At 42.8% G+C, this 24,492-nt stretch overlaps 3 protein-coding genes across 3 annotated transcripts in view; all 3 read left to right on the top strand.

The window, feature by feature from the left end:
- ppm1f (protein phosphatase, Mg2+/Mn2+ dependent, 1F) overlaps window positions 1-7,709 on the top strand; it is a 10,604-nt gene extending 2,895 nt beyond the window's left edge. Inside the window, exons 3-8 of the mRNA XM_031877885.1 lie at window positions 724-854; window positions 1,327-1,535; window positions 1,637-1,825; window positions 4,103-4,246; window positions 4,444-4,537; window positions 5,656-7,709. Coding sequence (XP_031733745.1) covers window positions 724-854; window positions 1,327-1,535; window positions 1,637-1,825; window positions 4,103-4,246; window positions 4,444-4,537; window positions 5,656-6,023 — 1,135 coding nt within the window. The 3' untranslated portion in view covers window positions 6,024-7,709. The remainder of the gene's footprint in view (window positions 1-723; window positions 855-1,326; window positions 1,536-1,636; window positions 1,826-4,102; window positions 4,247-4,443; window positions 4,538-5,655) is intronic.
- A 75-nt stretch (window positions 7,710-7,784) lies between these two features.
- On the top strand, window positions 7,785-16,623 carry LOC116400177 (phosphatidylinositol 4-phosphate 5-kinase-like protein 1). Its single transcript, XM_031877884.1, has 10 exons — window positions 7,785-8,750; window positions 10,601-10,789; window positions 10,885-10,929; window positions 11,070-11,224; window positions 11,929-12,053; window positions 12,863-12,897; window positions 12,986-13,041; window positions 13,133-13,245; window positions 13,351-13,513; window positions 15,014-16,623. The coding sequence occupies exons 1-10, from the start codon at window positions 8,583-8,585 to the stop codon at window positions 15,444-15,446; spliced, it is 1,482 nt and encodes a 493-aa protein (XP_031733744.1). The 5' UTR covers window positions 7,785-8,582; the 3' UTR covers window positions 15,447-16,623.
- A 5,439-nt stretch (window positions 16,624-22,062) lies between these two features.
- Window positions 22,063-24,492, top strand: part of paxx (PAXX non-homologous end joining factor) — a 3,320-nt gene continuing 890 nt past the window's right edge. The window contains exons 1-4 of the mRNA XM_031877889.1: window positions 22,063-22,189; window positions 22,492-22,552; window positions 22,640-22,689; window positions 22,926-23,104. Of these exons, the coding sequence (XP_031733749.1) occupies window positions 22,089-22,189; window positions 22,492-22,552; window positions 22,640-22,689; window positions 22,926-23,104 (391 nt within the window). The 5' untranslated portion in view covers window positions 22,063-22,088. The remainder of the gene's footprint in view (window positions 22,190-22,491; window positions 22,553-22,639; window positions 22,690-22,925; window positions 23,105-24,492) is intronic.

Raw genomic sequence — 24,492 nt, forward strand, 5'->3', positions numbered from 1 at the left:
TACAGTAACATCACAATATACAGTAACATCACAATATACAGTAACATAACACTCCCCCTCATATCGTCCTCCAATAATATCACTAATCTGTGATCATTTATGTTCAGTAAATGTTCCATGTGAGTCCATTCAGACAGGATGGGCCACATCACATGTGGGAGTTGTGAGTTGGAAAATGAGGACATCAAGGAAGAAAAGTGTTCTGTGACTTTTTCAGTCATGGAGTTTGTTCACACAAAAGTGGAATGTCATGAAAAGATGTCTCGTCCTTTCTGCTCTGCACTGTGCAAATCGTGCGAGGTCGTTCGTCTCCTCTCTGTTATTCTCTTGCAATGATGAGTCCTCAATGAGCTCTGAGCAAACCTTCAAACTGAGCTGAACAAAATGAAAAAAATTTGTAGGAGGCCACTGCCTCTCAGGAAGACCTCATATCCTGTCTGTAGGAACACCATTGTTCTCTCCACTTCCTGTTTCCTGAGCACAGCTTCTTCATCAACAGAAATGTAATTCTGTAAAGGAGGAGGAGTGAAAAACGATAGTTGATCTCACGGTTCTATTTTCATGAACCAGTCTCTCTGTAGTCACTGGTTGTGGTCCAGTGACATGTGACCTGTTTGTTTGCTTGTTTCTGTACTGAGGTGGATCAGCCCCCTCTGGCTCTACAGTCATGTATCACTTGACAAAGTACACAACATGCATCTCTGCTTGTCTGTGTTGGTTCAGGGGGGCTCCTGCAGGCCTCAGTGCCCTCCTGTGCCAGGCTGCGCTGTCCCAGCTGCTGCAGAACGACCTTTCACCTTTCCACTGTGCACAGGAAGCTGAGCACAACCAGGAAGAGGAGCAGCAAGTAGTTTGTAAGTGTTTTACCTTAAGCTCATTCTGGAGGCTGTAGTTTGTGGTGCTTTTAAATGTTAAATGGTATTGTGTTGTACTGAGGGGTGTCTCTATAGTCCACCCTTATTGGGACTTGTTGCATCATTCCCAAGAAGACTCATGGCTGTACTAGCTCAAAAGGGTGCTTCTACTCAATACTGAGCAAAGGGTCTGAATACTTATGACCATGTGATATTTCAGTTTTTCTTTTTTAATAAATTTGCAAAAATTTCAACATTTCTGTTTTTTTCTGTCAAGATGGGGTGCTGAGTGTACATTAATGAGAAATAAAATGAACTTTTTTGATTTTAGCAAATGGCTGCAATGAAACAAAGAGTGAAAAATTTAAAGGGGTCTGAATACTTTCCGTACCCACTGTATATACTGTGTGTATAGTGTATATGAACCAAAAGGTTATTATTGATCTCTTTGTTGATGTGATCTGACCACCAGTGCTTCAGTCAGACGCAGTCCAGCGTCTCTTCCTCAACAAGCTGATAGACGTGACACTGGCTCGGCATCAGGACTTCCCCAAGCATCCCCCCTCCCCCTCCCCCTCCCGGTTCCTCCACTGCTTTGTTCATGCCATCAAGAACACAAGGAGGAAGATGGAGGACAAACACTTGGCCCTGGCTGAGTTCAACCAGCTGTTTGGAATCCAGGTACAATGCTTTCACTGCAGCAACACTGCTTCTCACTGGTTTTCTTGCCAAAACACCTTCAAAATGACTGAAGGCCTTTCTTTTGTCTCTCCGTGGTCCAGAGTGGAGTGGATTGTGCCTACTACGCTGTGTTCGATGGCCATGGAGGGGTGGACGCTGCCACCTACGCTGCCGCTCACCTCCATGTTGCTCTGAGTAAACAGGAGACACTGCAGAGTGACACAGCCACCGCCTTTAAAAGTGCCTTCAAACACACAGATGATATGTTCAGGGGCAAAGCCAAGAGAGAGGTACGAAAGCAGCACCGGGCCAACATCCTGAACACACGTATGCGTGCACCATCACATACGCACACATATTGTGTCTCTGGTATATTCTCTGTACAAGTTCTATTCTTGTTCTAGTCGTATAAAAACCCTTTGACAGCCGACGCCACGGTGCTGGAGGTAAAACAAAGGAAAGTCTGAATGCAAACACTAATCACCTCAGTAGTTCCACATCAGTGATGTCATCTAGTTGTGTTGTTGGGTGCCACAATCAATATTGCTTACATTTGAGGTGATAAACTGTGATTAGAAGCTTTAGCGAGCAAAAATATCGGCGAAGCGTTTCAGAGACGGAGAGAAAATGAATAAGCTCCTCAGCCGTCAGGGCAAAAGGCAACTATTAAGAGCAGGGATTAGATTAGAGAAGACAAAGGGTGTATTCCTCTTATTAGGGCCCGAGCACCGACAACGTCGGGCCACGAGGACCCTATTCAAACTGTAGCAATTATTATTATTTTTCTCTCCAATGAATCGACTTTCTGGAGGCTTTATCATATCCGAAAACTCAACAAAGTTGTCATGCATATCAGGACTGTGGGAAAATTTTGATATTTTATGGGTCTCATGCTCGAGTATGAGAAGAAATTGATCGCTAGCGCCCCCTAGAATTTAGCCCCCTCATCCCGTAGGTCCGATTAACTTGAAACTTTACACCCACATACAACCAAATGAGGTCTACAAAAAAGCCTCTTGGACCCCGAAGCTCCGCCTACCAAAATGTTCCGCCATTTTGAATTTAGTGAAAAACACATTTTTGCAAACTCCTCTTACACACTAGGTCTGATTGCTACTAAATTTACTGTGGATCAGTATCGGATCTATATCATAACATTTTATCAAAAGCTTTTTGATATCTCATTTCGTTCAGAAGATATGGACCAATGAACTTCATAAGGCGTGGCTTTGTTTTTCAATACTCATAACTTCAAAACCATTTAACCTATAATCACAAAATGTGTCGTATATGTGCACATCGCATCCTGTTATGTACCCTAACATTTTCATTCCATTCAACCTCTACGGAGCGATACAGTAGTTAAGCCATTTTTGGCTTTTTTGTCAATTTTCATTGTTTTCATGTGTTGTACTTTAACAAACTCCTCCCACAGAATTCATGCGATCGACTTCAAATGTGTTCAGGATGATCTAAAGATATTAATGATGAAAAGTTACTGAAATGGTCTACTGACATTGAACGACCTTCGTTTTATGTGGCGCCCATTGCCGTGGTAACGCGTCATTCACCATGAAAAGGGAAGCATGTTGTTCTGTAGCTTAGGATGCTCAGCACGCCTGAGGACTTTGCACAGGTGCCAAAGGTGATGGACATGAATATTTCATATGGCTTTTTGGCTTGACCGTTTCAAATTACCTCAATAGCGCCCCCTACAAATATTCGAAAACGCAGCCCCAGCGCTACATTTGATCTACATGTATGACATTTTGTAGGAACATGTATCACATGGAGACTTAAAAAGGGGGGGGGACCATGCTCTAAAGTTAACAGGAAGTCGGCCATTTTGATTTTGATAAATGTTTAACTTTGTTATTGTAACAGATGTGGGCAGGACATGGAAACTCAAGGGATTGTTTCCAGCGTGTCTTTGCTCCTGCAAAGATATAATAACCTTCATTTTCTTCTGGTCTCTCTCTGCTCCTCTGCTCCTTCAGCAATGCCAAACAGCTCTGTCTGAATTCATCTTTATTCTTAAAATACAAACAGGAACACTAATGTCACATTACAGTATGTATACTTTAGCAATTTACAGGAAAACATCTAATCTAAATCATAACAAAAAACCATAAAAACGGTATACAACAGTAAAAACACCTGGTGGGCAAAGTACAAAGGTGCGTGTGGTTGCGTGACTAAACGGACATTATGAAGACATTATGACCCGTTACTGTACTCTCCTTCTGCAACACCAACGTCAGGAAACATTCATAAAAATGACGGTAAATGAAAACAGCTCATGAAGATATCCGGAACATCAATAGACTTTGGTGTTTATGACCAAATGAAGACCCGACTACATGGTCCCGGTGTAGACCGCATTGTGTCCTGCGTCCTGCAAGCTCTAAACCGAGTATTTCCATTAAGTCAGGACGCGTCTGAGACGGACAATCTCCTGTCATGTGCTACGTGTGTGAAAGGCCTCTCCCGACATTGTCTGGACATGTATGAGAAAACCTCTTGAGGGTTTCTGGTCGGGCTCATTGATAATGTGTGTGTGTTGTCAGCGTCTGCGGAGCGGCACTACAGGAGTGGCGGTGCTGATCCAGGGACAGCAGCTGTCTGTGGCTTGGCTGGGAGACTCTCAAGCAATACTGGTCAGAGAGGGACAAGCTATAACACTCATGGAGCCCCATAAACCAGACAGAGAGGTAGGGATCTCACACACACACACACACAGAGACAATTGAATTGCCCCGCCTACAAACATTTGTGTGTTTGTCTGACTGAACGTCTGTTCTGCGATGGTTCTTCACCAAAACGCTGGGGGTCAATGTGATGAGCTGATTGATGACAGTCACATATGGCACATGTGGAGTTCATCTCTCTTCTGTCCTTCACTGTCCAGGATGAGAAGCAGAGGATCGAGGAGCTTGGTGGCTGTATCACCTTCATGGGTTGCTGGCGTGTTAATGGCACCTATGCTGTATCCAGAGCTATAGGTGAGTCAACAACAGCCAACAACAGCAGACAATCATGCATTGGTGTGTTTTCCCCTTTTTGTTTTGGGCTTAAAGCTATGGTAGGTAATGTATGTTAGAAACCTTTGTGATTATAGTTGTTGAAATACTCATTTGATCCCGACAGTAATAAATCAAATGCTTTGCATAAAGAATATGTTAATAAATGTTTCATGCAATGAAATGTTTTCCACTGTTATGTGTTATGTGAAACAACTTCACACATATTGCAATATTTTCCAATTGCTGAGATGTTTAGACAAAAGCATCAGAACGCTAACTTCTGTCACTATGCCAGATACAGAGACACCAAAAGTCTTTGTTTGTTCTATTCTGCCACACACTTCTTGCAAAACACTACACACTGTTTCTTGCATGAGACACACAAGAATACAATCTTCTTCAACTTAAATCTTATTTAGGGGCTTCATGGCAAATGGGGTTAATGCATATTAGTTTTTGAATGAGGCCCAATGTTAGTGAATTAACCCATTTCACATGTTACACCATGTCGACACATATTACCTGTTTCCTAACCTGAGAACAATGAATGCTGAATGTGGAGCTCTTTGTCACTTCCTCACTGTTTGAACCCAAACTAGACCTCTAGTCAGTGTGTGTGTGTATGCCACCATCTACTGGACACATTCTGCTTGTGTTTTTTTTTTTTTTAGGTGAACATGAAATTGGCTCATAACTGAGAATAAAAGTGACACATTTCTAGTGTCACTTATAGGTTATTTGTTACACTCAATAGAAAACAGCTCTGTCCTTGATACGAAGAGATTGAACTCTTCTTTCTGCTGTTGATACAAACTTGCATCCACTCTGAACTCTATTGACCGCTCCCTCTTGTGGACAAACTGTAAAATTAACCGTTTCATTTCATTTAACTGATTCCTTGTTCAATTTAGGAAGTCTGTTCTTCAGCATTTCTGATATTTGTACTGCAATTACCAAACATGCTGACCCTGATATATCTGTGAAGAGCGTATTAGTCAACAGCCCAGCCTATCGCTTGGTCGCCTTCAAGCCTGATCTGAGTACGTCTGCTGTGTTTAGCTGAAACTGCTGACCACACGTCCACATCCCTCCTCCAGGTGACTTTGACCAGAAGCCCTATGTGTCTGGAGATGCTGACTGCTCCACAACCCAGCTGTTAGGGGACGAGGACTACGTGCTGCTGGCATGCGATGGCTTCTTTGATGCAGTCAAACCTTCAGAGGTCCCACAGCTGGTCCTGGATGCACTCCATCAGTCTGTTGACCCCGAGGTCGGGAGAGACGCTCCGCTGGAACAGTCAGAGGACACTGTTGGACTGAGAGTCGCTCAACAGTTGGTAAGTCACGCTAAAGCAGCCGGATCTAGTGATAATATCACCGTGATGCTGGTGTTCCTGCGTCCACTTAAACAGCTTTGGGCTCAGAACTCCAGCACAGGAGCTGCACGAGATGCACCGCAGCAGTGAAGAAGGAGGTCTGCTGTGGTGGTGATACAGACACCACCGTGCCAAGCTGCTGCCCAACTGCCTATTTCTGTCAGAGTGACAAAGTTCATTGATGCTAACAAAACACATGAACACAGCATACTCTGTCACTGCTTTGGTGGAAAAGTGTTATTTCAACTTGAACGGTGTGATAGATGATGAAGGGCTCACAGATCAAGCCAGACTCACAGGGAGGCTGTGGGTCCGGGTCTCCAGACAAGCTCCCTGAAGCCAAAAGAGCAGCATTCTGTCTGCGTCAGGTTGGCTGCTCATTAATCATTTATTTGTTTAAGTATATGCTCTATGCGAGCATCATATAACTGTTTATGTATGTTTGTCTGGTGCATGTCAAATATGATTTGATTTGAATGTGAGTACCTGATCGTCTCACGTGATACTGACTCTCTAATAAGGGCTGCGTGTGTGTGTTCTCTTGTAAAAGAAATAGAGCTAACATGAGTATTGCAAACTTTGTTTCTGTTACATTTTTTACTTTTTACTGAAACAGATGTGTGATTATGAAATGAATATCTTAGTCATTTATTCTTGCCATAATGATGAACTATATTCATAAGTAACGACTCACTATGTGGTTTTAATTCTGCTCTTCGAGCTTCATGTTCACTACTCCGTTGTAAGGTTCAGGAGAGCAGAGTGGGCCCCCCCCTCTGAACATGTGTTAGGGTTAGGGTAGCGTAACCTCATTGGTCAGAGGGCTGATCCATTCCATACACGTGTGATTGCTAATCTTTGGAAGCTCTAATTTTCATATTGAATTTTGGTGTCTGAATCCAATTTCAGCAAATTGCACCAATTAGTAACCTTCTGGAAATGTCAAAGAGGGGAAGCGATGTTTGCTAAGTCCCACCCCTCCCTAGTTACTGTACCATGCCTCTCACCACGGATCTATAGAGAGACCTGGATACAGCAGTGGAGGCGGGGCCTCATTCATTCCTATAAGAGTTGCTAAGTGGCGCTTCATATTATATTAGCAAATATTTAAAATGTTGCTTTATAGCCGGCGTTCTTCCTGGAGGCTCAGCTGTCACTTGGCACACAGAGCCATCATTCACCATCTCAGCTTGAAGTATGTTCTGAAGTGATGCCTCCTTGATTTCAGTCAGAGGGTTTCTAGCCGGCAACCTCAATTTTGGCGGCTGAAAAGCCAACTCACTCTGGCAGATTTCGTCAGCTGTAGCTAACTAGCTAATTCAGCTAATGTGAGCTCCGTGACTTAGTTCTCCATTTAGTATATTTATTGAGTTTACAAACATGAATCTCTCAAAAATGGGCCTTAAATAAGGCTAGAGTAGCTCCTTTAAGAAGAGCACAATTATGTAATAAGCTAAAAAATATGTTCACTGTTTGCCTTGGAACCACTGCTGCGTTAATACTTAAAGTAGCAAACCAGTTAGCCAAATATGCTAATCTGAGCAATCTCTGTTTGGGGGAGGGGCTTAGCGAAAGGTCAGTTCACGCCACGTAAATGCTTTTAATAGATATCTACGGCCTTTTTGGTCTTCATGCTCTGTATTAGTACTTTTGTCCATTTTAAGTTCTCATCTATCGCATCTCATTCATATGTTCTCTATGCATCATCTGTATTACAGTTCTAATAAAGATTTTGGATTGTTTTCAATCTGCAGTGAGATTGGATTCACACTGACATTCATTTGAGTATTTTCTCTCTAAGTGTCAACGAGTGCTGCTCGCTGGACACAGTTGTGGCGCCTGTCTGATGCTTGCCACTGTAGTGCCACTGACTAGTCACTCAGGTGCCAGTGCCACAAGGAGGATCTCGCTGTCTCTCAAAATATAATCTTTAGCTTCAGTCTCAAAAATGCAATCAGCCTTTAAGAACTGATAACATTATATCTCTAATGCTAAGCAGTATGTCTGTAAAAGATGTGTGCACTGTGCACTACACAGGAGAGGACTTGCAACTGGCCCTCAGCTGTAATTTAGAAGGATTGAGAAACTGTTTGTTTTGAATCTCTGGAATACAGTGCATGCTAATTCTAGGATATTCAACCTGTGTTTCTTTAACATGTCTGTAATACTTGCCTTCGTTCTGTACAGGGCTTGTATAAAAGCAGAGAAGTAGTCCATGAGTTTACAGATAATTACAACCCCTCCTCGGCATTGTGGAGGTTGTTTTATAGCCATTATTATTATTTGCCAGTTAAACTCGTTGTCTTTTTGATTCTTCACAGTTCATTCTTTTGTACACCCAGGTACATGAGGTTTCGGAATATAACGCAACATGTTCATGAAAGTTAAAAATGTCTTATTCAGTGTTAGGTTGTACTCAGCTCCACCCTCTCGTATTAATTATAGTTGCAAAAAACGAGATGGCGACGGCAAAAATGCCAAACTGTCAGCGAAAGTCCTACAATTGCAATGATGTTCATGATTTCAACAATTAACTCAAACTATATTTGGTGCTTAGATATGTGTGTTTCACCATGTTCACGTTGTACCTGTTGAGTCACTACTGTGAAGAACAAAAGGAACACCTTTGCCACACACCTTGTCTTGTGGATGAGGCACGCCCTGCAGAGTTGGCCTAACCTGCCTGGAATGCGGCATCAGTTAGAATGGGAGGGGACATGTACACAAAGACGAGGCTCATTTCAGACACACTATGAGAAGACAAACCGTCTGAACCGTTTGCCGTGTTTTACAGTATCGTCCAAGCAAGAACTCCAGGTAAGAGCTACCGGAGCATGAGCTTTGTGTGATTTAGCTTTTCAGCATAATGTAGAAACAAGACTTATCATGTCCTCAGCTTAGTGAGCTCATGAGCCTGCTCTTTAGATGGGACCGTGTATTGTTTGTCACAGGTGTTTTCTGTAATAGTGCTGATTAATATGTGAATATGTAATAAGTCAATGGGTACTTATCTTTATTAACATCTAAAATATCCCCGTTGGTTCACGTTGTTTGTTTGTACTGACACGTGGAATTCTAACTCATAGTGGCAATGCTGCATGGACTTGCTATAAGTGCTATATAATGATCAGCTATTGAAATTATCATTGTCTCCTTATGTCTATATACTTTAGACATTTATGAGATAATATTGTCCAAAATATTAATGTGACAAAAGTAGAGCAGTAGCATCGTCTTTACAAACATGAACAATGCTTCCATTTTGCTTGGGCGAGCAGAGATATTCTCTATAGGGTGATGTGAAAACACTCACAAAAGTAATATGCACAATATGCGAGTAGCACGCGCGGGGCGGCACCTCGACACGCGCGCATGGATCTCATTTCGGCTGGAGGATACTGACATTAATTAGCCTTCACAGTGATTTTAGGTGGTACACTTCCTCCATACATTGACATGAATAATATCAATGTGAGAGATACTGAGTGGAGAGAAGAAATGCTATCCAAGAGTACATTTAGAATTATTTTTTTATAATTAATGTTGCTTGTGTAGACGGTAATATTATGCCGACAATAGTTGTGCTTGTGCAGACAGTTTTGGTTGTCCAGCTGCAAAAGGAAATATGTCCTTCTGGAATATGGATGGATCTTAAAAGAGCCTTTGGGTTAAAGGGTCAGCACCCTCCAGGCAAAAGTGTGAGCTGTAGGTCTCCCTAACTACTAAGGCCTCCTCTCTGGCATTGTTGGAGCCTATCCTGATGACAACCTGGAGATTATCAGCTGCAGAATGCTTCTCCGGCATGACTCCATGGGATGACTCCATCAACACACCTGTACACGTGTCACTGGAAGGAAAGATGCCAAATGCTTCCTTAACAACCAACCAGCATGGCTGAGTCGTTAGCTGAAGATCTATTGCTCTCTGGTGATGTTGGAGCCTGGAAAGTGGTCCACCGCGCTCTGCTCCTGGAATCCCTGCCTCTAACAGGAGGTTCAGCCTTCAGTACCCTAAAGACATATTGGGCAGTACTGCGGGAACAATACTTCATCAGTGAAGAAGCGTGATTATTGCATGATCTTCTTCCTACAATCCATAATGGCAAAGAGAGTTCATACCACACCAAAAAGTACTTATAATATCAGGAAGACATGTAGTAGGATTGGAAACAAAAACATGTGATGTAACCTGCATAGAGCATGGCCCATGACCAGAGACCAAAGCGTGATGTTTTTGTAGAAAGACGGTTTTATGTTGTTTAATTCAGCATGCTGTCGAGCTGTCCGAGACCTCCAGCTTCTCCGGCACTCCGATCGCCCTTAAGTTTGATCTCCGCAAGCGGTTCTCAGGTCATCCAGCTTGACTGTCTGTTTCATCAGCATGTCATTCTTCGAGAGACGCTCAATAGTGGCAAGGCTGCCAAAAGGTTTAATTGGTGACGTGTGTCTCGGTGAGCTATAAGTCATGTCTCCACTGGTATGGCTTAATAAATCCTAAAAGAGTTCTTTGAGAGCTACGGATCTCTTGCCGACTCCAACCGCATGCACCCTGAAGTTGATGCTTTTTTTATTTTAAAAATGTTCCTTTTGAAAAGTCTCCGTATGAAAGATACTATAGCCGAATGTCACTGTTTAACTTGTTAAACTGATGTCTGCCCGGTGTCACAGATGGCACAGAGACAAGCTGCTGGCACCTCCAGAGCTGCCAGCCGAAGACGCTGGTGGCATTTGAGACAACGATGGAGGATGGTCGGGGTGTTTGAGGTCAACCAAGAGCACGAGTTCTACCATCTGACATCTATGATTAAAGAAGGCCTGCATGCTTCCATCCAGACCACTATGGACACATCAGGCCAGGTGAGGACTCTCCCAGTTAAAGGCCACTGGTTGTATTATAAACATGAAACATCGTAGACACAGATTCACTCATAAACACTTCACCTTTTGCACAGGATACACCTGCAGCTGAAGATGTCAAGGTAGAGCAAACTCAAGAGGCAAGTAGTAATGTCAGGCTGAAAACACAAGCTTTGTCTTTTTTCATACTTTCATTTTGTTGTTCTCAGAATTCCTGTCAAGCTGTTTAAAACAAACACCGTGTCATTCTCAAGGCTTCTATTCAATCCTTGCCTTCCAGGGGTTTGAGATGCAGACATTTGCAGGATCAGTGTTTTCTAAACTGAGGCGTTCACTGGACATCACAGAGGAGGAATACATGAAATCCCTCTGCTCAGAAGACTGCTACCTCCAGTTTGTCAGTAACTCCAAGAGCAAGGCAGACTTCTTCATCACGTAAGCTCTTCACATGATCTACACACAGACCTTCCACTGACTTCTTCTTCACGTTATCTCATCCTAATTCAAATTTCAAACCAAACCAACACCCAAAAGGGAAATCAAATAATAGTTCAATAAGATTGTGGAGGCAAGAAGCACCGTCCTTGTCTTCCAATCTTCCAACATGGAATGTATGAGGCAGAGGTTCACAGTCAGTGCGTTACCTGCTGTAGAAACGGGCAGCAGTACTAACACCAGAGCAAAGCAATGTGCTGCTGTGGATGCGAGCAGCAGCAACATGTATTTTAGTAACCAAGATGTAAAGCACACCCAAAAAAATCCATAATTGTGTAAGTGTTTGATTAACCCATCTGGATTAATTTGTATGTTTGAGAGAACAGTGGCATGCAGATGTGTTATTCAGCCGAGTTACTGTGTACTTTCCAGAACTGCACCTGGTGCCACAGCCATGGCAGCAGGTGCAGCACCTTTGACTATCACGTAGGAGACCAGAGCCTATCACAGACCATTCATCACGGTGACATGTTTTATTCACAGTCACCATGGTCTGTCTATAAACGTAGCTGTACTGCAGTACTGCAGCTGCCATTTAAGTGTAGAAAGTGAAAATTTACAAAATGTTGCCATTGGACATTAAAGAAGCTTTGAACAATGATTCACTATTGGTGTCTGTGTCTTCTGGCTGTTCTTGGTTTCAGGAATGACAAGAGATTCTTCCTAAAAACCCAGAGCAGACGTGAGGTGAACTTTCTCCTGTCCAATCTGCAGGCGTACATGGACCACCTGGAGAAATACCCTCATTCACTGATGGTGAGGTTTCTCGGTAAGAGGAGCTTCGGTTAATGCTGCAGTAGCTGTTTCAACTCTAAGAGTATTAGCGACACTTTGCTGTCACTGTTGAGCACGAGGTCCTCGGGAGTCAAAACATTTTGTAATAACAAAGACCTGTTCTACTCGACCGCTACCTTGATACTCGAGAAACAGAAATGTTCAGCATCAACAGCTTTCGATATGTTTTGGTAAAGAATCATTTTAGTGGACACCAAAAATGATTGACATTTGAATGATTCAATACCGACAAAGAGTTATGGATGGACAAGCTGTTACATACCATTTAAATGCTAATTAATGCCACAGTCTAGCCCCATAACAAGACTATGAATCAGATATACTGTATATACTGTATATATTCAAAGATCATTTAATCACTTATTGTCACTATGCAACACAGGGATGCACAACAGAATGCAACTCAAGAAAAACAAGACACAAAATTATGTAAACAGGAGAAATATAATCAGCAGCAATACAAATATTTCTCTGGACAAATAACATTGCTGTCATTTTAAGATGAAATATTAGGAAGTCCTCTTTGAGAAGCTGAGCTTGTGTTTGTGTTTGTTCCTCAGCTTTAACACTCGTTAAAGACAATCAAGTCCTCTGTCCTTCATCCTGAGATAGTTGAATGCACTGCATCCTGTTGACCTTCATATTGCTGTGAAGAAATATGATTTAAGAATATGCTTTATTCTTCTACCAAGACAGACATGGGTGGAAACTTCTCATCAATAGCCGATGTTGTGCCCGGGTATACAAAGGCCTAACCTAACCATTGCTCTTTTGACTTTCCAGGTGTCCACAGGATTGTTATTCCTAATCAAATAAAGGTATTCTATTAACATGATAATATATATAACTGGTTCTATCCTTACAGTACCAGTACTCACAATGCAGTGTTGTCTGTCTGCGTTCCAGAAGTACTTCATTGTGATGCAGAGTGTGTTTTACCCTGATGAGAGGATCAATATCAGGTACAGTCTCAATGCTTCTGCTTTGTTTTGTTGTGTTGATTTCTGATAAATGTTATGGTTGTATGAAAGCTGTGACCTTGTTGTTGCATAGATACGACATTAAAGGCTGTGAGCTGGGGAGATGGACTGACCCTGACAAAGGGGGGAAACGGATAATAACAGTGCTGAAGGACAATAACTTCGAAGGGCAGTCCATTGCGTTAAGTGAGTGTCTGCTCCCTTACACTTACTCTACTTATCTCTGGAGTCATACGAACGATGCTCTTGAGCAATGCACACTAAATGGAAAACCGTGTGTTGTTGATTTAGGTCAAGAAAAATCCTGGTTTGCCAATCAAGTGAAAGTGGATGCTGCCTTCCTTCAAGGACTCAATGTGCTGGACTATAGTCTCCTGCTGGCCCATCAACCTCTGCACAGAGATGAGCTGGAAGGGAAACACTCTTTGGCAAACCTTGTTCTACGCACCACAAAGTAGGTTTTATATGTCCTTTGAGCAGCTGCAAAACCTATTTTTGTGCATTACATTATGTCTCATTTTTCACTTTTTTGTCAGTTCAGTAAACTCTAGAAGAAGTTTTACATACTTCCTCAAAGGGAATGTGCTGTTAAAGGACATACGCCCCTGCTTTCTTTAGAGCTGGAGGGGAAGATCATGTCCCATGAGCGCTAATGCAAATCTTAGCTTAGCATAAAGGCTGGAAGCAGGGAAAACAACTTGCTCGTCTCTCTCTAAATTTCATAAAAAGTCTGTGCTTACAGGATTAGGGTTACAATATCGTAACCTTCTTCTAACTCACACAGGCTCCGCCTTCTACTAGGTTTTTTGGGTGCAATGGATGCACGCCCTGCTGCAACATAACATAGACCCAGCCACATTGATCCTGACTGACTAAAGCTTTCTTAAACCTTTTATAAACTAGTGGGAAACTCTGTACAAACAGTATACACTACAGTACATTATCTGTTTACATGCAGCAGACAAACAGACAAAAAAACAGGATTTTCCTGTCAATATTATCCCACAAAAGCAAGCAGACATATCTGAGGGACGGGTGAAATAGAATACTTTACTGATCTGGGAGGCTTCCTAAAGCAACTTCTTGACCCACACAGTGTGGCAGGACTGACATTAACAGCTATTGTATGAGGTAAACCATTATTGGTCCTTTTTTATCGGTAGGAGAAGAAACACGCATTAGCTCGGCGAGGCCTTCATTTTTCATTCATCACTTAAGTTTTAAAAGAAGGAAAGAAAAAAAGACAACTAAATGCATACTTAGAATAACAACTCATCACTGTGGCTGAGAGAGTCGTCTTTCAATCTGAATCGGTGGTTTGATCCCCGGCTCCTCCAGCCCCATATCAATGTGTCCTTGGGCCTGTGCCTGAGGTGCATAAATGAGTGTGAACGTTTTGTCCTGATGGACAGCTGGCACCTTGTATGGTATGGTATGGTAGCTCCTGCCATCATGGTAAATTGTAAATGGACTGTACTTGTATAGCATATAGTATTTTCTAGTCTTTCAGACCACTGAAAGAGCTTTCACACTACATATCGTCATTCACCCATTCACACCTGCCATCAGGACCGACTAACATTCACATTCACACACTCTGGGCACAGCTACTGGAGCACTTTTAGGGTTAAGTGTCCTGCCCACAGTCATGAGTGTGTGAATGGGTGAATGAACATGTGGTGTTAAAGCGCTTGGAGTGGTCAGAAGACTAGAAAGTTGTTATACAAAAACAAGACAATTCACCCATCCATTTACCGTACTTTGATGTCTAATGCATGCTGCTACATACAACGCTTGCAGGTTGAAATGTATGCAGACTTGAATTGATATGATCTCTTTATGAAACCGATAGTTCCTGGTTTAGTTTGTTCAGTGAGTCATTAGTTGAATGCCTGCTTTACTCTGATACCCTTCTAAATGTGTTCTGTGGATTCTATGGTTTTCTTTCCCAAAGGTCTGTGGACTTAGTTGACAGTCCCACAGGGTCAGACCCTCCCACCGTTCCATTACTGAGAGAGGCCGTGGCCGAGGTGGCATCACATACTACAGACGAGCCACAGGCAGCAGCTGAGGACGCTGGTGAAGGGATTCCCCTCCAGGAGATGAACTGCGCTGTGAAAGAAACCAGCACGGACTCAGAACTGCAGGAATTTCTTGAGCATCATCGTAGGCTACTGCCCAACTGCAAAAATGCAATTCATGTGGTAGATGGGCCCGATCATCGCTACTTTGTGGGCATTATAGACATTTTCACCGTCTACGGCTGGAAGAAGAGACTGGAGAATGTGTGGAAATGTCTCCGCTACCCAGGCAGGGCCTTCTCCACAGTCCGCCCCGCCAAATATTCACACAGATTCTGCCAGTGGATTCAGAACCACTCTCAGTGACCACATGAAGAAAACATTCAGCACTGACATACATAGCACCTGATGCATAACCCCCAGTGTCCACAGGACAGCCATCGTTGTTGCATTCTGGTTCTGTTGTGATGGCGTGATGGAGCAGTGGCTCAACCAGAACGCGATGAGCTGCGTCTAGAGGACAGTGATGAAGTGTTTGTGTAGAGGTTGTAACCTTGTGTGCAGTTGCTGAGCTGGGTTGTGCTATAGACACAATAGAACAATGATAGGGGGTCCAGGGTAGTGGCAGGTTTCAATTCATAAATAAACAAACCTTGCAGTGGTGTTGGCAGATTGTATAGAGGCACTCCCCATGTTGTCAGTTTATTCTATTTACTGGCTCAGACCACCCTTTCAAGTCTTTCAGTTGAGTTTGCTTCTTTCTCTTTGATATAAACTTATGTTTTGTGCGTCGGTAAATGTACATAAAAATACAACTTTAAATACCTTGAATGGGTTATAATGCAATTCACAACTGTTGAATGTAAAACTTCCTTCACATGCAGTCATTATGCAGCAGCAGGTACACGCTGTCTACACAGCATGCTTCAGTCAGCATTTATCCCTCTCATGCATGTCTGCCTGAACAGATATTCACTGGATGGGACAACTGCCTTGTTTTGAGTGAGTTAGAACCTTTGAAGCAGGAAACTAATGTGCTGTGACTGACCCTGTCTCTCCGGGTCCACAGTGAAGATTGCCAGAGCTGAGCCCTCTTTTACCTTCACTTCATAGCTTCCATAAACTCCTCCCACACCGGCCCAGCTGACGCCCCTCTGGTGCTGCTCTCTCTATCTCTGGGCCAACCAAGCAGAAGAAGATTGTTCCTGTCCGGTGCTTTTAGTGCACATTGCTGTGTAACGCTTGCCAGAGGATATGAGTTCAGTCCTGCCCTGGTCGGGGAACACCAGTGATTTATTCTTCTTTTGTCCTTTCTATGCTGAAATTGAAAAGTGATTACTGTTGTAAATACATTTGTTTTCATTCAATATAAAATGGATTAAATTTGTAAATGGCAATCAGAATTGTATAGAAATATGTATGTAATTGCTCCATATGCACCATCACTAGTGAAGATTTATTAAATGTATGTTTGCAAAGAAACTTCTGTTCTTAGATTATTCTTTGAGACACTATGAAAGCTGTTCAATTTTTAAAAATATTTCTTGTTCTGTTGAATGTAAAATGTTTTCATCGGCATTTTACTCACAACATTCAGTGTAATGACTCTTACCTTCATGCAAAATATAACATAACAATTACAGGATCATTTCATATATATTTCATCTTCAATATAAGTAATGAACAGAGCATTACACAGCACTTCTATGTACAGTCCATCTACACAGGGCCAAACACACTAATAAGCTAATAATCATCTAATAATCCAAGAAACATGTGACTTGAAAGGAAGAGGAAACTTTAGACTGGTTGATCAGAATTCTAAACTTTTAAATACACTTACTGTACAAGTGTAGCTACATAGAATATAAAAGAACAGCAATAAGTGTGTAAAGCACACTATTACGATTGCAGCGTTCTGAAGGTTTCAAGTTGTTTACGTTCCCTAGGAGCTCTGCATCCAATGGGATTGGTGTATCCATCATCTTTGTCAGCATGTCACATAAATCACACCAACATATTGTGATTTTAGCACACTGCCATGTGCAACATCGATCCCTCAGTAATACCACAACTGAAACCTATTTGAAATCAAAATATTTTTGAGTGTTGAGGGACAACATTGTAGCTGGAAAACATAAACCTGTCATTATGCTGTGGTGAATATGCTGTTGTGACATAAATCAGACCATAGTTCCTCGTCTAGTGGCGCCAGACTCTTGATCGTTCGTTATGTTTTGGACCTTGATCCATCATTGTTGAATATACTCGGCTAATACATGTCCTTCAACCTTTGCTATCGTGATGCACCTCCTCCATCTTTGTCAGGACAAGTAACACCATTAGTTCACACAGACCTATCGGTGGCAGAAAACAAAAGACATGTTTGTTGGCCAGATCCCATTTCTCTTTTAGCTGTTGGAGGGACATGAAGATGTCATCACTGTGACAGCGCTTCTATCAGGCCATAACTTTATTGAATTATCAGAGGTGTTACATCTTAAAGGATGTTATACCAGGATTTATCCAGCTGGACTTAAGTGTTTATTCCTACCTCTTAAAGAGGGGGCAGCGTCATGTTTAGATACAAAGATCACAGAAATCTCATTTGTGCTGCCTAATAGTAACATTTTGAATTCGGGAGTCGGAGGCCACCCATCTCTTAATGATCATTTCTCTAAACTCACCCGAGGTGGTTCCAGATGGTTCACGTATGTTTTTATTAAGAGATTTATAGATAATATCTGGGATTGGGGGGGGGGGGGTGATTGAAATGAATGCAAACTGTTCCTCTTAATACAGCTGACTGACAAAAATGGTTGGAGGTAGTTGTGTCCACTTCTTTAGGTCACCCTCTGTTTGTTGGAATCAGCACAGCGTAGTGTCCTGGAAAGGAGATCTGTTCAACCTGCATCTACTTGTCTCTACTCTGTCTGGCTCTATTACTAATCCTAGCAGCACTGCTGCATGATCGGTCAATGCTCTGGTTCCTATTGAGCAGTCTGACACACTCTCCACCAGATCCTTGCTTATCAGAATGTAATCTATCCTGGAGTGAGATCTGTGACTGTGAGAGTAGAATGTGTATTCCCTCTCTTTAGGGTTGACAAGCCTCCAGATATCTGTCAATCAAAGGTCCTTCAACAGTAGTTTAATTCTATCTTTTTGCATTTTAAAAGGAGTTGATTTATCCAGAGCCCCATCCAAATCTTGGTAAAGGTCTCCAGCTATGATGTATGCTTGTCAACTATGCTCCCCAATCATATATTTACTTTATGAAAGAAGCCTGGATCTTCCATATTTGGCGCATAGATATTACATAGATTAACTTTTATTCTGTAAGTTTTAGCTTTCAAACATGTCATTCTTCCATCCTTGTCCCTTTCTTCTCTTAGCATTTGGAAATTCAGCTTTTTGTGCAGCAGAATAGCCACTCCATGTTTTTCACCAGAGTATGAACTATAGAAAGCCGGACCAGCCCAGTCTCTGCTCAATGTAGCCGCCTCTGAATCAATCAAATGAGTCTCTTTTATGAAAGCCACGTCAGCTTGTTGGGATTTTAGGTATAATAAACACTTTTTCCTTTTTATGGGATTTTGTAGCCCATTTACATTCCAGGACACTATCCTCAGACAACTAGCCGCTGACTAACAGATGGTTTTATACTCTCCATATTAAGATGATAGCTGCATATGAGAGCAGTACGCACAAAACAGAACAGAAACGAGATGCCACCCAGAACATTACAAAACAAGACCTTGACTTTGTCATTGTTGTATTTACCGTCGGCATTCACTGCTCGTGGAACCTCTGGCACAGCGGTAGGTTGGCAGACGGTGCCCTTCCTTCATTACCGTTCCCGTGTGCATACCTGGAGCATCCTGGATGCAGGCCACATGCTTCAACTGGAACTTCTGAATCTCGCTCATCCGGCCCAGTTGATTAGTGGGACTCCCAGTCACGACCAGCGTCTCTATCAAAGGCCTGGATATGGCTCTCCATCAGGGCCTGGGTCTCTTTGGTCCTGCGGGTGGTTCTCCTGCAATGCAGAGCTAGCTTACTTCTACTGATAGAGCCTCAGATGGTTCGGCTCAGCACGCTTCACCTCCTTCAGGATCTTCAGGTCGTCTTTGTCCCACATACAAATACAATGGCTGAGGTGACTCATGAAGGTTGTATACAACTAGTGAGTCAGTAGTGCAACGCACAGCAAATCTCTGCATGAAGTGCCTGATGTCTAACCGGATGGTCATTTGATCCCATTCTTCACACAGTTAAAATATAGTAACTCATGAGGAGCCACCCCAGCTACTCTTATGGCTTCATGAGGACATGATCACCTATCCATGCAGATTACCAACATTGGCTGCTCAGGTAACGGTGCCATAGCTGTCTCTTGCAAGCTTTCAGGCCACTTTTTGGTTGGTGGATGGTGGCATTGATCTCATCCAGCCTTTGCAAGACATCCTGGGCATGAACCTGCATCAGCCACCAGTGTTTGGAAACAGGATCAAGCCCGATTTGACAGCACTGGCAATCCCCTTGCAATCTGTCAACTGTCTTCACCAACCAGATCTCAGCATTATGCTCCTGCAGCTTCCGCTGACTGCTGCTGTTTCCCAGCCCTCAATGACGCATGCAAGTTTTGATGTAAAGATGAAAGGGAACTGCATCCTGTGGCCAAAGTTGCTTTTGCTTGCATCTTCGGCAGGCCAGGTGCTGCTGGGTGATGGGTGTGTGTGTGCTTGAACAGTTTGTTAAACATGTTCAAATAGATCCACAAATGTGTATATATCATTCTACATGTAAACCTATAACATGTTTATTGGAAATTGAAATATGTGTTTATAGAGTAAATTATGCACATTTGCAAAGCGCCCTGTGTTTTTGTAGATATGACTTTACACAACATAAATAAATAAAAAACATATTTGTGGATGTGATATATTTTTGGATCATGGTACACGGTTGTGGATATTTTTCTTTGGTTTACGAATATTAAAGTCCAAAAAAACATCCGTACGTAGCACGTAAATGAAGATATAGTATAAAATAGAAGCTATAAACAAGCCTGAGTAGCAAGAATGCTAATTTAAATCTGTGGTCTCTAGGCAGGTAATACAAACAGAAACATTATAAGTGACAATACATCTAGAGCAGTAGATGATTCGCCTCCACTATTATCGCTCTCTCCTTCCTCTGGCCTATACCAACTGTACCCCATAGTCTCCCCCCCCCCCCCCCCCCCTTTGTGGGCATCACAGCCGGGCCGCCGTCGATGTAATAAACAAGGGTCGCTCACAATCACTAGACATCATGAAGTTCATCCACAGACTCACCTTAACCTCAGGCCCACATTCAGGCTACCAGAACTCCATCGCAAACTCACTCTCTCACTTCAAACATTCAAATCCTCAGCAGCAGATTCAGACCCCCACCCGACACTGGTCCCTTCGTTTTCAGCAGCCATCAACACCTGCACCCCCAGCACCTACACCTGGTCATCGCCACACGTCAAGCAGTTTTGAATTATACATGCTCCAAAACCTCTTCCATCTTACTAAGGATGGTGACGTTTCAAATCCTTCCATACGTCACACAACCTGCCTTTTCCTTCCATCGAGACCATAATCTTAATCAGAACGTCCGCCATACAAGTATACCGTAGTGGTATATCCATTTCTCACCCCTACGACAAAGGCCCTCAAACGTTGGAACCCCATCTTGTACCAAGATGCTCACCCTTGACGGCAGACCTTCTCTTCCATTGCATCCAAACCCCACGCACAAGTTACCTATACCCTCCTATCAACTCAACCCTCAAATCCATGTTCTTCCATTCTTTATATCTTTATGATGCTCTGAATTCACCACCACCGATGATCATTTCCCAGTTCTCATCCCAGTGAATGTAAACATGTATATGCAAGAATGGAATGCATTTACTCCATGGTGTTTTGATAAGATATGTTGTGAGAACTCCGCTCATATAATCTCACTTGAAGGTAACATTAAAGAATGCACAATGCAAATACTAACCACATTTTAAATGCAAGTACACTAAAGAACACATGGCAGCAAGCGAGTGGTGCCTTGGTGGAATGAAGAATGCAGATCAGAATAGGACTTTTAGATCATTGAGAAGCAATCTGACAGAAGAAAAGGGCAGCGGCTCGTAGGAGAGGATGAAGTGGGAGTTGAAACTAGTGCCTACCTCAGGAACAGTTATCCAGGTTATCTCAAAATCTCCACAGAGGGTTCTAAGAAGAAACAAAAGTGTGTTGGAATTGGTGTGTATATATCCCGGATTTCCATATATCTATCTCCAAAAGACTGCCTGACCAGTTGTCAGTCGATGCAGCAGAGAGAGTGGCAGCTTGTATTGGTTTGCAGTGGTATGAAGAGGTCAGACATGATAAGGTGGTGGTGTGCTCAGCATACACATACGGGAAGATGTTCTCATTGAACTGGACCTATGTTTGCTGAGACTAGACAGAGGTGTAGATGTGCAGAGTGTGCTGACAAGCTTGCAAAAAGGGCCTTACAAAATAAAACAACTGTACCAATACCATGAGGCTGAGAAGAAGAAAAGCAGTAATTAAGAAGAAAAGAATGGAGAAGTGGCAGAAAAAGTGGGAAGAAGATAGAAACGGAAGTAGGGTATCACAAAATACAAAAATCAGTCTAACTAACAAAGCTAAGTTAAAAAAGGAGCAGAAGGGAGGAACTCGTCACAGGAACGTTTAGATTAGCACAGCTTTAAATGGAGTGATAGGGCTGGGCGGGAACAGGTTCTGTTTGAGATACTGGAACAGAAGCCTTTCTAACCGACACAAGGTTGATGGTAAACAGGTTGAAACGATGTGGTGTTACACCCTCCTGTACAGTAGGTGGCAGTATGCACCCCGAGCTGTTTGCGGGCCGCCATTTAAACCGAGAGAAGAAACGCCTGCACCTTATTTTGTGCCTCTTGGGCCGCCGTTAGTCGAGTTCCATGGAGGAGGAAACATGGATGTGTCCCAAACGTCATACTGCACTTTGCTGGATAAAAACAACCAGTCGAAGTTCCTTTGCTACACACGCAGAACAACCGGAATGTTTAACATCTGGTGAGTCGAAGGTTGTGTTAAAATATACATAAACGTGACCTCATAGTACGTGTTTCCTAGAACGGACAGAACGCTCATCAAACCTGCATTTAAACATTTAAACCCGGGGGCACGGTGATATCCCGCTGTTTATCAGCGTTACGACACTAAACAGCATACGTATACTTATGCGTTCATTTGAGACCACGTCATGAATGGCGTTGTACATATGTGTTTATTACATTATGTCAATGTAAGGACACAGGAGCAGGTGTGATGTCATGAAACTCTTTCATCATCACGTGTTTGTTCTTCTTCTTGAGTTTGACAGATGCAGCCGCTGTCTGGAGCGCAGAGTACACCGAGGACGCGTTGACCCAGTTCGTAAGTTTCCTCTGCAGACCCCCACAGCGTGCTCGCGTGCTCCCTTCCTTCCGTGGTAACTGGTTGTAACTGTACCTGTTTGTTTAGAGACAGAGGTTTGCCTTGAGATCTACAGAGGATTATATTCTAAAACTCAGGTGAGATCACAATCTGTCCTCTTAAAACTACTGTGTGGAATATTGAAGCGAGTTGGTAGAAGTCAGTGGTGCTAGTGAAGCTTCACAGCCATCAGCAGCACATTCTGTGTGTGTGTGTGTGTGTGTGTGTGTGTGTGTGTGTGTGTGTGGGGGTGGGGGTGTGTGTGGGGGAGACTTTACAATAAATGCTACATGGAACCATTATTGAGGCTAAATGTTCCTCTCTCTTCCCTCAGGTCGGCCTGTGGAAGAGGGGACGTGTCTGTTGTGGTGCATGACTCCAGTGCAGAGCTCCATGTGAGCTCCGGTCCAGCTGACCAGAGTGTGACCTTATCCAGGCTGGAAGGCCCGCAGGCCACAACGGAGCTGAAGGAGCTGCTGTTCAGGATGGCTGACCGCCTCACTCAGCCCGACAGTAAACGCTCTTTCTTCTTCTGTTGTTTCACATTGAGTGCAGGTTTGAGCTTATTATAATTAGGGTTGGGTACCGAAACCCGGTGCCAATATATTACCGGTTCCTATACGACCGGTATCTACCGGACCGAAACGCAACGCAGATTTCGGTGCCTGAGCCGATTGAAATACTTTTTTACACTACTCTGATGACTCCGTCCTCCGCTCCTCACTCATAGTATTATTACAATTGGACGAGCTGTGCGCGCTTAGGAACAAACCCCTCCATCATTCTGGCGACGCTTCGGCCATGATTTGTTAAAAAAACCGAGAACGAGACCTGTCAAACGGCTGGCAGGCTACTGACTTCCTCATCGACATCCGGGTACTTAGCGCTGGCGCTAAGCACAACATCCGGCAGTGAAAGCTTCTTCTTCTTCTTCTTCTTCTTTGAGGTGTAGTGGCGGTTGGCAAACGATAAATTGGCGCATTAGCGCCACCAACTGGTAAAATTAAAATAAAATAAAATAAGTCAGGAGAGGTGTCGTATTTTGCCAAATATGCTCGTATTTCTGCAAAATAATTGCTGAAGTTTGAAGCTGTAGTGTGTGTACAGAGTGTGTGTGTGTGTTTTGTATTTATTTATATTTATTTAAATATACTGTAAACTGTTAACAGTTAATATATTGTTCATAGTTTGAAGTTAAAAAGTTTGAAGCTGTAGTTTGAAGCCAAGTGTTTTGTATTTATTTATATTTGTAGTATACTTTAAACAGTTAATATATTGTTCAATTTGAAGAAAAAAGTATCGGTTCAGGCACCGTTTAGGCACCGGTATCGTTTTAGGACCGGTATCGGAAAAACCCCAAACGATACCCATCCCTAATTATAATAATGAGAAATATAGCCGCAAGCAACGATTTCGGGGTTCAAGCGAACACAGTTGAAAGCTGCGAAGGTTCTAGACCCCCGACACACTTTGTGACACCTGCAGTAAAGAACCAACAATCTAAAAGATGCTTATTCATTTATGGACAGATCTTCTCTTCTTCGGCCACACCGTCACTATTAATACATTTTGAAAACATTCTGGGGCTATGTTTTAACGTCTTTATTGAAAATAGTCACCAAGTTTGGTGACGTTTGGACTGATGATCATTGATTCATGTCCACATTTGCTGCAGACCCATGCACATGTTTGGGACTGGTGGCGCCCCCTAGTGAGCCATTTCAAAACAGTTGTGCACACTTGGTTCAGCATCGTTATGAAATGTATCCTGCGAGTTTTGTGTTGATTGGTCAAATAATTCCTGATTTATAGTCTGGTCGTGTTGTGCCACGCTGTTGGAAACTGTCGGTGTTACTGATACACTCTGAAACACTCTGAAACACTCTGAAACACTCTGATAC

This window comes from Anarrhichthys ocellatus, unplaced genomic scaffold (assembly GCF_004355925.1).
Source record: "Anarrhichthys ocellatus isolate YVR2014 unplaced genomic scaffold, GSC_Weel_1.0 scaffold153, whole genome shotgun sequence".
Classification (NCBI taxonomy): domain Eukaryota; kingdom Metazoa; phylum Chordata; class Actinopteri; order Perciformes; family Anarhichadidae; genus Anarrhichthys; species Anarrhichthys ocellatus.

Excerpts from the sequence above, each read along its gene's own strand:
- LOC116400177 (XM_031877884.1), top strand. The coding sequence starts at position 8,583 with ATGAGGCACGCCCTGCAGAGTTGGCCTAACCTGCCTGGAATGCGGCAT. Across the intron at positions 12,054-12,862 it reads ACTGATGGTGAGGTTTCTCG|GTGTCCACAGGATTGTTATT; the intron begins GTAAGAGGAGCT and ends TTGACTTTCCAG. Across the intron at positions 13,246-13,350 it reads AGGGCAGTCCATTGCGTTAA|GTCAAGAAAAATCCTGGTTT; the intron begins GTGAGTGTCTGC and ends TTGTTGATTTAG.